Source organism: Melanotaenia boesemani, chromosome 17 (assembly GCF_017639745.1).
Source record: "Melanotaenia boesemani isolate fMelBoe1 chromosome 17, fMelBoe1.pri, whole genome shotgun sequence".
In the NCBI taxonomy this organism is placed as follows: Eukaryota; Metazoa; Chordata; class Actinopteri; order Atheriniformes; family Melanotaeniidae; genus Melanotaenia; species Melanotaenia boesemani.
Genome location: NC_055698.1, coordinates 3403692 through 3416467, shown reverse-complemented (window position 1 = coordinate 3416467; position 12776 = coordinate 3403692). Strand labels below are relative to the sequence as shown.

The window sequence follows — 12776 nt, the reverse complement described above, 5'->3', positions numbered from 1 at the left end:
GCTCAGCAGCAGGGGCTACCACCACCGCTTTCTATTTATCCCTCTTCCTTCTTCTCCCACTCACTTCCAAATCCAATTCAGACAAGGTCTTTGTTGGCAGGGTAAATAATACCTTCTTCTTCAGAATCCCTCTTTGTCTCTGTGCTCTCCTTCTCTAGCTCAGACAAGATAAATCTCAGCAGAACAAGGTGATGGCCATCAGCGCGGGCGGGGACACTTTACAGGAAGTACATTGAGATACAATACAAGGAGATTAGCAGCACACTGGAGGTAAAAATCCACTTTGCCCTGTGCATATATAGAAGAAGAAGGTTATTGAAAGTCAGTTTACCTGGATACTTTCATCCATCATACATGTGATCAGTCCACTAATTTGACTGGTTGATTTCTCTCATGCTGCTTACTGCTACTCTTGACTTTGACAGCAAGTTACACAAGCAAAATGGACCAGAATTTCATTCTGTAGAGCAGGATGTCGTTCCATGTAAAATAAATATGTCTAAAATGCTTCGACCCTGCCTTTACTGCTTCTGCTCCGCTGCTGCTGGAGGAAGCTTTTCTGTGAGGAGGTAAACCTGCCTGAGCCATGCCTTTTGCTCTGGGTGTGTAATACCAACAGTAAGTCTGGTTATCATGTTGCTTTTCAGATTTTAATTCTTAGAGCTGTCCCAAGGAAATGGAGAGGAAAAAATGCAAAGAAACATATTCCCATTGTATTTTCTGAAGAGTTTATAAGGATCTCATGCGTGTTAAAAGGAAGGAACAGAGAAGTTGACATTACATCCTGTATGTAAATATTTACCACTACTGTTATTGTTTACCTTCAGGGATTAATAGTGAGGGAATTTCTGATTGGTCAGGATTATAATCATGTGAGTAATGTTGGATGTGAACAGAAGGGGATTTTTTTTTTTTTTTTTTTTTTTTTTAATGGTTTTGGTGATTTATAGGAAAGTCATGTTTTTGTGGAAATTTTATTGTTTGATGTTGTAATATTTTCTTTTAAGGACCAGTCTGTAAAATAACTTTCCCATTAGGAACAATAAATAAATGACTTTATACACTGTTTTTTCCTGATATTTACTTATTTTATTATTATTTATTTGATCATAATATAATATAATATTGTTTTTCCAAAAAGAAAAGAAACCTTCAACAACAATGTCATTTCCTTCTAGGGTTAATAAAGTTTTTTTTATTTCATTTCATTCTATTATTACATTTGTAGTAATCATATTTGAGTTTTTAATTATTATTATTATTATTATTATTAGCAGTAGTGTTAGTAACATTAACAGTAGTAATAGTAATAGTTGTAGTAGTAGTATTGTCAAGAAGAATATTATGATGAATACAGTTATGGTTATTTCTGTTTATTCTATTTGTTTCTTTGTTTTTTATTTACGTCTGAATTGTGACGTTTTGAGTTATACTCACAGCTACAACATATCCACACATGTCTGCTGTTATTTGCGTTATTTTCTCTATTTATTTGTCACGTCTTATTTGTATTATTTGTTTGTTTTTTGTATTTATATAAAAAGGGGGGCAAATGGGGATTAATAGAGTATTTCTTTCATTACATTCCTAAGTAAGACTTCAACATGTTTATCCTACATTCCATATTCAAACCCAATGAAACTGACTTCACGGGATTAAGTGGAAACCTTCCTTCTATTTAGTTTCAAATAAAATATAATAACCAGGTTAGTGCAGTCTGACTTTATCATGGTTCCACAGCATCCACGTTTTCCTCATTAATGCCTTCATGTTTAATTTATATTTATTAATGTGATTGTTACACTCCTGGTATTTCATGAAAATGATGTTTTTTGAATTTCGATTGGAGTGAAAGATGTTGCGGCCAGCATCTAGTGGCCGTCAGTGGTATTACACTTGAAACCACTTTAACATTTAAGGTCAGATGATAATCTCCATCTTTTACATATAACTAAACATTAAAAAAAAGAATTGTATTTCATTCTGATGATCTCTTTCCAAGATCCTCATATTGTCATTGACTGATGATTTTAATGTAAAAACAGTTTATTACAGGCTGCACAGCCCTGCTTCTTCTTTGTCTCTGAACCCATGATCTCCACATGCAGGTTTTCACTTCTGAAGGAATGTGAGAGAGACACATATTATACTTATTAAAGGTCACCAACCAGAGTGGGAACAGGGATCTTGCAGATCACAGCTGGAATTTCATGCAGAGATTAAAAATGCTTCATATTTTCACTATTTTCTGTTGGAAGTGAGGCTTCAAGCACAAACTGATCAAAAAACACAAGTCAGGTAATGAAAGATGAATGAGTCTCAGACACAAACACAGAAAAGACATGATGACTTTCTTCATTCATAAATGATCCTCATATGCATTGCTGCCTGTTTTCAGCAGCTGTCCGCATACCACGGTCCGAGCCTTCGACGTGCTGCTTGGTGATGCCTCCAGGTTGAGCCAGATCTGTCCTACCTGCTGCTGCTGAATCTGTGTGCAGCACAGCCTGCAGAAAGGCCACAGCTCTGCACAGCTATTCCCACGCACAGCTGCACAGCCCACCATCACCAGCAGCAGAAGCAGCAACGCCGTGGCCACCTACAGAGCTGAACTCACTTCACAAGGACAAACAAAGCCTCCCACCTCAACTGCAACGTGGCCAAAACACTGGACCACAATTACTGAGCACAGAGATCCATACAGTCAACATGACGAGCCGAGCATGTGTCCATACGTCGACAAGGAGAGGAATCCAGTCAGTGCTGGACACAGAAAAAGAGCTCTGAACTCTGAACTGGACTGGGCTCTCCTTCTCAGGCCAGATTACACTGCAGCTCTTTTAATAGCAAGACTGTGACCGCATCTGATTTTCCTCCCTCTCAACCTGACCATCCACCCACACACACCCCATCCCCAGCCTCCACCCCCATCCACACTGACCAGTCACATTCAGTCATAAACAAACCTCCACGTTTCTAATTTCATTAAGGATGTCTGCTGGCTGTGTTGCTGTTATTGTTATTGAGAAGTGTTTTTTCTTTTTTCCACCAATCAGCTTCTTCCTCCAGAGGAGCCAATCAAGCCTCCGGGTAAAGCTGCTAACAGGGATCCAGCTGGGCATCCCTGGTCAGGGCAAACAAGTCCTGCAGAATTAAACCCTCTTAAATCCATGTATTTTTTTTTTCTTCTTCTTTTTAGACTTTACCATTATTAATCTCAACGTCCATGCTGTTTAACGGAGATGGACAAAGACAAAGTAAACAGGAAAACTAGGGGAAACAAACCAGCAAATGAACAGATTTTAGACCAACACTCGTGTTAGTAACGGGTACAATATCTCCTGGTTGTCTCACTAAAGTAAAACCAAACAAAAGGAACAGATGCCTCCAAAAGAAAAGAACTTCTTAAAGGAAAATGCATGAATTTCCCACAAATTATTCACATAACACAAGTTTCTCTCCTGAAGCTGTGAAGATAACTCCACTTCTGGCTGGTTTTAGTTGCAGACTAAGAAAAAAAAAGATTTTTCATCAGGAAGCATGTAATATGTCATGTTGTCCTCAACATAATAGTGTAACATGTAAATTTCACCTGACATGAGAGGAATATGTGGATCTAAAAATGTTTAACCCCTTCATTCCTGCCCATACTTTCAGAAAAAAAACAAGCCATACACACAGAAAATGAAATCAAAGGACAATATCCACAATATATTCATGTTTTTTGTATCTAGGAATATCTAGAGGCTTCAGAAAATTGATTCCCGGTGTCATAAATGTTGTGTGTGTTACTATGCCTGAGTAAATTACAGTAGAACAAGAGGAATGAGACATTTATATCCTCCCTGTCTGGCAGAGAATAATACCACCAACTCAATGGACACATGTCATTGATCTAACTCATTTTTAAATGTTAATGTTTGGACTCAAACACACTTTCAGAAGAGTTCTGGGAAAACTGGGGTTAAAACTTAAAGTAACAGTTGAAAATAAACACAATTTTCCTGTTTAAGCTTTTATTATAGATGATTGTATCTGTCATTTTTACAGCCATTATAGGAACAACAGGAGTTAAACTGTAGGCATGAAGTTTTATTTAATTTGTCATTTTTTCCACGTAAACTAAACCATGCACTTTTAATCGTCTGCAGGTGAAACTTTAAGAGAAATGTAAGGGAGGTGGAAAAGGAAAAAGAAACACTGAAAATGATGCACAAGACGAGTCTCAAACCAGCTATTGTTCTGACCAAAGGTCCATGGATCAGCTTCCATCCCCTCTAAAAAAAAGTGTCACAAGACGTGGAACGTCATCACAGGAACATAGGACGTCAACAAGCTGATGAGTCAAACCATAAGTAATAAAAACAAAGAAGTACCATTTTTTAACCTTTATTGTTAGACTGCAACATGCTGAGCTGCAGAACTACTGAAGTAATTCACATTCTAACATGAGATCCAGTTAGAAGACAGCGGAGGGACTGAAAAAGGCGTTATGAGATTTAAAAGTTGGATGATAAGAATTGGATCCATCATTTAATCAATGAGGGAAACTGAAAAAATGCTTCTGTACATTTGATTTCGATTTAGGTTGGGAGATACTAGGAAAAGAATCCTACGTTTAACTAAAATCTCTTTTAATAAAGCTCGTGCTAAATATTAAAGGCTGCTGAATCAGAATGGGGCTTCCCAGTTCTCACTCTCCTGCAGCCCTGTGAGAATCCCACAAAACAGGATTAAACAGAAGAGGAGACGTATTTTCAAATATGCATTTTCCATAAATCCCAGAGGAGTTTAATGAACAGTTTGTGACACTTCTACTATCACAAAGGCTCAAAGTGTCCAGAAGCTAAACTTTCTTGAGGGGGCTCAGTGTGGGGCATGAAAACAAAACACTGTTAATCCCAACACAGAAGCGGTGGTAAATTTAAGCAGATTAAAGCTGCCAATCTATTAGATTAACCTCATATTAATTTGAATGTAGGAGATAATCTGTAGTTACATCTGTTTACTGTGACACCCGATGTCATCATCTCTTGTTGTTGTGCTTTTAAGCCCCTCGCCTTGTGCCATGCTTTCGGACAGAACGTGCGTAAATCGGCGTGTGCGTAATGGATAGGAGGGAGGGGGGTGGGGAGGGGGGTCTGGAAACGGCTAAACATGAGCACCCCAACCGTGGCACGGGTGAAGCTTGAAGCCAAGGAGCAGAAAATCGGCCGCAAGCGCTCTCTGTCCCCCGCGTGACCCGATGTCACGGAGAAACACGGGCTGCAAAAGCAGACAGAGGCAGCGTTAATGCGTCACGGCGCGCCTTTCCAAACGAAATGGGGAAGATAAGGAGATTTTGCTCCGTGAGGCTTCTCCTCCTGCTCAGTGTGCAGTCCTTAAAAACGGTGAACCCAGTGAACCCGAATCCCGGCGCTTTCGCCGCCCCCTCTCCACACACGCTGTGGGCTGTGGAGTGACATGGAGACACTCCTCTGACTAAACTGCCGGAACCAAGGTTCAATTATGTGGCTTTAAAATATGCAGAGAAGAGGTTAGCTTGCAGACAGAGACTGGAGCTAAAAACAGTGTTTTCTTTACCATGTGGGGAGGAAAATCTCCCATGTGGCCTACCTTCCATCCGGCTGAACTGTTGCTGTCGCCTTTATCCTTAAAATAAGGAACAAAGCGAACCATCCAGTCATAGATCTGTGACAGGGTGAGCCTCTTCTCCGGGGCGCTCTCAATGGCACGGGTGATGAGATCTGCATATGACAGGTTTCCCCACGCGTTCCGCCTCGAGGACTTGGCTTTGCGCAGCTGTCCGGCCACGTCGAGCGCAGCCCCGGACATGCAGGCAGGAGCGGCCACAACGGGAGCCGGGGCGCCGGCAGGATGCTTGATCTCCGCCGGCGCGCCGCCTTTTCTCTCGGCGCGGCACGCCGGAACGTCGTACTGTTCCACTTTGACGGACGCCAGGGCCACCAGAACCCCACGGCTCGCCTCTTCTCCCCCGTGGAAATCTTCCGAACACGGAAGCGGCCAGGTACACGACCGCGACCGAGTGTGAGGCTCGAATTCCGAATCGATATCAACCTGATGCGCATCCATGCCGCTGTTCTCCATCATCATCAGCATGGTTATCTCCCGCTGGATGGATGGACGTCAGAGCCGGGCAAGGTCACTTCCAACACAAAGCCTGTCAATTTTGACGCGTGTTCGTGAGTAAAAATGCCCAGAGAGGTGCCTTGCACAAAGAAAAAGACAAAAAGAAGGTGTAGTTTCACACACAGAGATGCTCAACCAGTATGAAAAAGCCGGCAGTACGTTATCTTATCATTCCCCCTCAGCGCAACAATGTGGCATCACATCAGGACAGATAATATCCGAGTCATCAACAACCAAACCAGTCTCTCTTCCATGTTAATTGTGGCTGCGCGCGGGAGCAGGTGACGGTCAAGCATCCATAGTGCAAGCAGACACTTGGAGAATGTCTCTGCTCTCCGTCCGGCCGCAGCAACAGTTGATCCTGCTGACAAATGAGCTCCAGTGCTACTTCATCAAACTCTTCCAAATGATTCGACTTTGACCAGTTTCTGTAGCTTCTACAGGTTTGGCTTGAGCTTTAAAACTCACCGCGAGCGCAGTTTACTCCCTTAGAAATAGAAGCAGGCTGTCATGAATCATTTATACGAAGGGGTGAATTTCCAGACGCGAAAGAAGAAAAGAAAAAAAGAAAAAGCTCCTGGTGGGTTTGATTTGGAGCATCCTCCGTCTCCTCGCAGACGCCGTGGTCGTTGACGTTTCCACCTTTTGTCTTCTAGCTGTCCGCGCACATGTCACGCGAGGAACGTCTCGGTGGGTCTCCAGCTACTACAAGCCTGCGTGTCTCTGAAGGCTTCAAGCCACTTAACTGTAGCCTGGAATAAAGTGGAATAAGTGCTGCTTCCATATAATTGGACGCCGCCTGAATCAAGTCACTCCCTCCAGAACAGGTTTCCAGAAGGGGGAGGAGGGAGCGCGTGTGCGTGTGTGCGTGTGTGACGAGGCCGATATTCCCAGCACAGTTTCCAAAGGCAGTCATTTTACTGCAGACGGATTCAATCATAGACTTACACTTTATCATCGTGTTTTCTTTTCTCTTGTTCATTCCCACCCCTGCAGGTGACAATCACAATGAGTTTTAATGCAATTTTTTTCTAATTAAAGCCTAATATTAACTTCATTTTCCAGCTTTGTTTTTGGCTTTTAATAATTTAATTAGGAAGAGACTGTCTGTCCAATAAATTCATATTTGCTGCTTCTTTATTTAGTTTTATGTTTGCAACTCTGAATTCTTTCTTTCTTTCTTTCTTTCTTTCTTTCTTTCTTTCTTTCTTTCTTTCTTTCTTTCAAAGAAGGTTCAAAAACAAAATAAATAAGATAAAATAAATACTTCAAAGAATAATTAGATAAGATAAATTGATTAAATGGAAAAATACAGTATACTTACATCATACCAGTATGTTTTTTATCCGTAGCACATTTAGAAAAATGGTCTGGTATTAATCAGCACATTTTGATATTTAGAGTGATATAAAACTGAACTTGTATTTGAAAGTGACAGAAAGCATCAGCAGACTTTTAGAGTAAACAAGTTAACCAGCTTAATTAGTGCAAATATGCATCTACTAAACATTGAGTCCTCCTCAAATTTACTGCCCTCCGGTTATTTTCCATATAATAAATATTGGAAGGATGAGTCTTTGGTGGTGATTAGACACTTGCATTAGTGAAAGATTAGCAACAAAATTGATCATTTTTCCTTTGTTTTTATGTGGTGTAAGAAGCTTACTCTGGGGACTCATGCCAACATGCACAAAAATAACGCTTTAAAATCATCACACATCTGTTTTTTTTTTTTGTTTTTTTTTCAGATTTTTTTCATAAATCACTTGAACACCTACAGACCTGCTCAAAACTATTCAATCATTTTAAGACTTGACCATTTAAATGCCAGTTTAATTATTTGAATTATATTTTATTTTTAAATTTCTACTTAAAACTCATTTCTTCTCTTTTGCCTTTGACCCAGGCCCCAAGTTCAAACAAACTTGGGGGCCACCAGGTGGTATTGGAGCCCCAGCGGCTGCTTGGGACTTGAGTTCACTTGGGACAGCTCTGATAATCATCATCATCATCATCAATTAAAACAACTGGAGATTTAGAATAAATAGATGAATCCTTCATTTTGACCCTGTTAGGAAAAAAAAACAGCAACGTGAAGAAAAACAAACAAAACCATTAAACGAAAAGAAGTTAGAGTCCTTAAAGTGGAACGACATAACTCTCTCAACTTAAATTCTGTGTTTCTGACTAGTTTTTATTGAACACTGACATTTATTATTCACATTTCTGAAGCCGTTTTTGCCCTGCAGCATCCTGAAAATGAGAGAGAAAGAGACAAAGCAAGCGATATGACTAGTCAACATCAGACTAACTTTTACTGGCTAGAGAGATCTGAGAGAAGAGACAAGATGAAGATGGATGTTGACTTATCCTTCTTTAGGGGGTGCGCTCAAAGGGGAGAAGAAAGAAGCTCATTTACTCCTATCTCTTCCCCCAAATCAATAAAAAAAACATCATTATAACTTCTTGTTTAAATCCATCCCATATCCTACTTACAACTAGTTATATATCTTTATTCACATTAGGCCTGTAAACCAGCTAAATCTATGAATATTTACAACTGCATACACATTCATGCATGGACACACACCTACACATGTAATATAGAAATATAGAAATATATGAAAAATAATGAGTGCAATATTTAGTGATAACACCAATCAAAGCCCATCCGTTTCCCTGTATCATGCAAAAACCATGTTCTTGACTGGCTTTTTTAAAAGAAATCTTTCAATAATTTACCATCAACAGAAAGCAACACAGGAAAAACAGGATTAAAGTGTCCTGACACCCAAAGAAAGAAAATGATTTCACTTTTAAGATTTTATTTATTTATTAATACTTTGATTATAAAAAAACCTTTAACATTTTCCCAGTTTTTCAATAATTAATGCATTGGGGTCATCTCACCTTCATTTTAATGTGGATTTGTCATTCATTGTATTTCTACATCTTTGCTGGTTTTAAGGGAGATGCAGGGACATACTGGCTTTCTGGCATACCAGGCATTTTCCCAGTGGGCTGACACTTTATTTATTGGTCTGACTGGTCCATAAAACACAGTGGATCAGCGGCCCAACTAACACTGGGCCAGCCCACATTTTTAAACACTTCCCCCTAATAAAAGACACCTCCCTGTGTGTGAGTAATTCATTCATCCATATAGAACAGAACTTTCTTTCCTGAACAGCAGCCCATGAGACACGTTGATCTGCAGCCCATTGGTTTTTTTCTTCTTAACTGACACCAGGATGAACCAATCAGGCCCTTAAAACTGCTTCTGGTTCTGTATCAGTGGATGCAGCTTTCTACCAGACCCGAGGAGGAAAAAAGGAACGAAACAGCAGAGAAACTGTACGATAAAATAAGATGCTTACAAATGTCCAGAAATTATTGACATTTTGACTGTAGCACGGCCTTCATCAGCTGCCATGGATGATGATGGTAGAAGCTGCACTACTTTCACATCACTGAGGTTCTATTATAAGTAAAGAGACCATTAAACCCAGTAAGTCCGATCCATACAAGCCAGTAAGCGGTGAAAACGGTAGCTGGTAGCAGTGAACACACTAGCTGTTAACAATGAACATGCTAGCTGTTTGAGCTGAACATGCTAACAGTTAGCAGTGAACATGCAAGCAGTTAGCACAATATGATAACAGCTAGTGTTGAACATGCTGACAGTTACCAATGAAGACACTAGCTGTTAGCGGTGAACATGCTAGCTGTTTACGAAGGTAAGATGATGTGAATCAGCAGATCTCCCCGAACTAAATCTTATTCAAATCAAAATCAAATCAAACTTTGTTTATAAAACACCTTTCATGCCACAGGCAACACAAAGTGCTTTACATGATTAAAAACATTTATGCATATTAAAAATAAAACAAAGTGGAAAGACATAATAATAGAAACACTCACCAAAATAAGAAACATTCACCAAAATATTTCACACATACGCACACACACACCAAGCAGCCCCCCTGATAACTGAATGTTATTATAAAATACTAAAAGTGATAAGCATCCGGCCTGATGCTGCTGTGAGGAAACAATATCAGTGTCATGGGGATCCATCCACACCAGGGGCCAGTCCACATATGTCTAAAAGCGGCAACCACCCCCATCAGGACAGACCGGGGCCCACACCACAGCCAAATGGCTGCGGTGCAGGGCCCCAGCCACCCCTGTTGGTGCCATCACCACGGCAGCAGCCCCCAGGCTGAGTAGGCAAAACCTCCGGCGTGGAGGATCCCAACGAGGAAAACACTGGAGTTAAAATTAAAATTAAACAGCCTTAAGAAACAATAAGAACAGCTAAGAATTAATGAATAAATAAGTAAATGAATAAATAAATAAGAAGTAGTAGAGTTAAATAAAATTAAAATAAAATAACATGAAATAAAATTATGTAAAATAAATTAAGATAAAATAAAATTTAGTTAAAAGCTAAGCTAAAAAGGTAGGTCTTAAGCCTCTTTTTAAAAACATCAATATTCTGTGCAGCCCTGAGGCCCTCCGGCAGACTGTTCCACAGACAAGGGCCTTAACAATGGAAAGAGGCCTCACCGTATGTGTTGGTCCTCACCCTTGGAACAACTAAAAGGCCGGTACCAGAGGACCTCGGGGTCAGCGAGGGTTCGTGACTTAAAAGAAGGTCTGATAAATAAGATGGCCCAAGACCATTAAGACATTTATAAACTACTAAAAGAACCTTAAAATCAATCCTGAAACACACGGCGAGCCAATGCAGCGATTTTAAAACTGGTGTGATGTGTTTCTGCCCTCCGGTCCTCATCCCGCTGAGTTCTGAAGTAGCTGTAGGTTTGAGATGGACGTTTTAGGAAGACCAGAGAGCAGGGCATTACAGTAATCTAATCTACTAGAAATAAAAGCATGCATCAGCACCTCCATGCTGGCAAGGGAGAGCAATGGGCGGACTCTGGCGATGTTTTTAAGATGATAAAACCAATTGTTATATTTCTGATGTGTTTAATTAAAATCCAGCTCAGATTCCAAAAGAACTCCCAGATTTCTCATACACTGAGAGGGATTAAAAGGATGTAGTTTTGATAAAATGATCTCTCTCTTGCCCTCAGGACCGATAATTAAAACTTCAGGTTTGTCCTGGTTAAGCTGTAAGAAATTCTCTGCCATCCATGACTTAATATCTAAAATACAGTTTAAAGGGACGTTAACTGGCTCCAGGTCATCAGGAGGCACGGCGATGTAAAGCTGTGTATCATCAGCATAGCTGTGAAAATCAATGCTGTATCTCCTGATGACATCCCTAAGAGGTTGTGTTGCAACAGGGAGACATCTAAGACCTTCAGGATAGTGGGCATGAGGACCAGGGTTGGGGACCACTGACTTACGTGGTCCCGCATCCCTCGTGGCCCACATGAGCAAAACTGGAATATATTTAACTGACTAAATGTTGAATGAAACTCACATGACTGTAAATTCTGACTAAAACTAAATCATAATTCAGTCATGAGACTTTTACTACAGCTAGATTAAAATTTGCTGCCAAAATTATCACTGGCTGGAAAGTTTAAGAGTCTTTACACAAAAGATGCACATTGAACTAAATGACTGGTGTAGCTACTGCTGCAGCAGCTCCAGGATTATCTAAAACTACGAACACCAGAGCAAAAATACCATGTTTCCATGAGAAGATTCATCCGTGCTGCAGTGTGGAACAATCCATAACAATCAGGAAGATTCCTGAGCTTCCTGAAATATATCTTGGGAATATTTTTTTCTATCTTTGATACTAATTAAACTAAAACCGCATAAGATGAGGCGAACCTTCCTGTTTGCTAAGTGCAGAACATTGTAAACACGTGATTTAACATTGTCGGGTCAAAGAATCAGACTCCTCTACTGTCTTTGTCACACACCATTGCCTTTAGCGGGTTTTAGTCCATAAAGCAGGCTCCATCAATAGCTGCTCTGTGTTGTATGCTCCTCTGGAAACCCCCCCCCCCCCCCCCCCCCCCCCCAGCATTAATAGAGCCTGCCGCTCTCTGACAGCCTGTTGTCACTGACAACCGTAACCTCAAATGCACCTAAATGGAATGCTTTCATGAGGACTAAATGGGCCCATCAACAAGACAAGAGACGCGATCTGTGTTTGTGTGTGAAAGAGGGAGAGAGAGGAAGGAAAAAAAGGAGAGAGATGCTGTAAATGGGAACAAACAGAGGGAAAATTCAAAACACATGGCTCTGCGGTTTTTGAGTTTTTTTTTCATGAGATGCAGAGAAGTTGTAACAGGAATGTGGCGTGACTACTATCGTATGGAATGAAAACACTGAAGCTGTGCCAGCAGGGTGGATATAGGGTGTAAAGCTGTGGCTTACAGCAAAGTCCTCGTCATCACGACTAGGTGATGCACCGCCGCAGCGTAAACATAAGAAATATGAGTCACACGGCTGGACGCCACATGATGCAGACAGTTACAGAGTTTAACAGGCAGGGAGTGGATTTGTGAAATGTACGGTGAGCCTGGTCTACATGGAAGCATGTTTTCCAAACCAGAGTTTAATTTCCAACAATTATGATTGAGAGAGATGGATTTTTGTGTGATTTATGTTCATCAATTGTTCCTTTTGTTATTCCAACA

At 40.6% G+C, this 12776-nt stretch overlaps 1 protein-coding gene across 1 annotated transcript in view; it reads right to left on the bottom strand.

Moving 5' to 3' along the window:
• Positions 1-7198, bottom strand: part of foxo6b (forkhead box O6 b) — a 59307-nt gene extending 52109 nt beyond the window's left edge. Inside the window, exon 1 of the mRNA XM_041967287.1 lies at positions 5617-7198. Coding sequence (XP_041823221.1) covers positions 5617-6120 — 504 coding nt within the window. The 5' untranslated portion in view covers positions 6121-7198. The remainder of the gene's footprint in view (positions 1-5616) is intronic.
• Positions 7199-12776: the final 5578 nt, after the last annotated feature.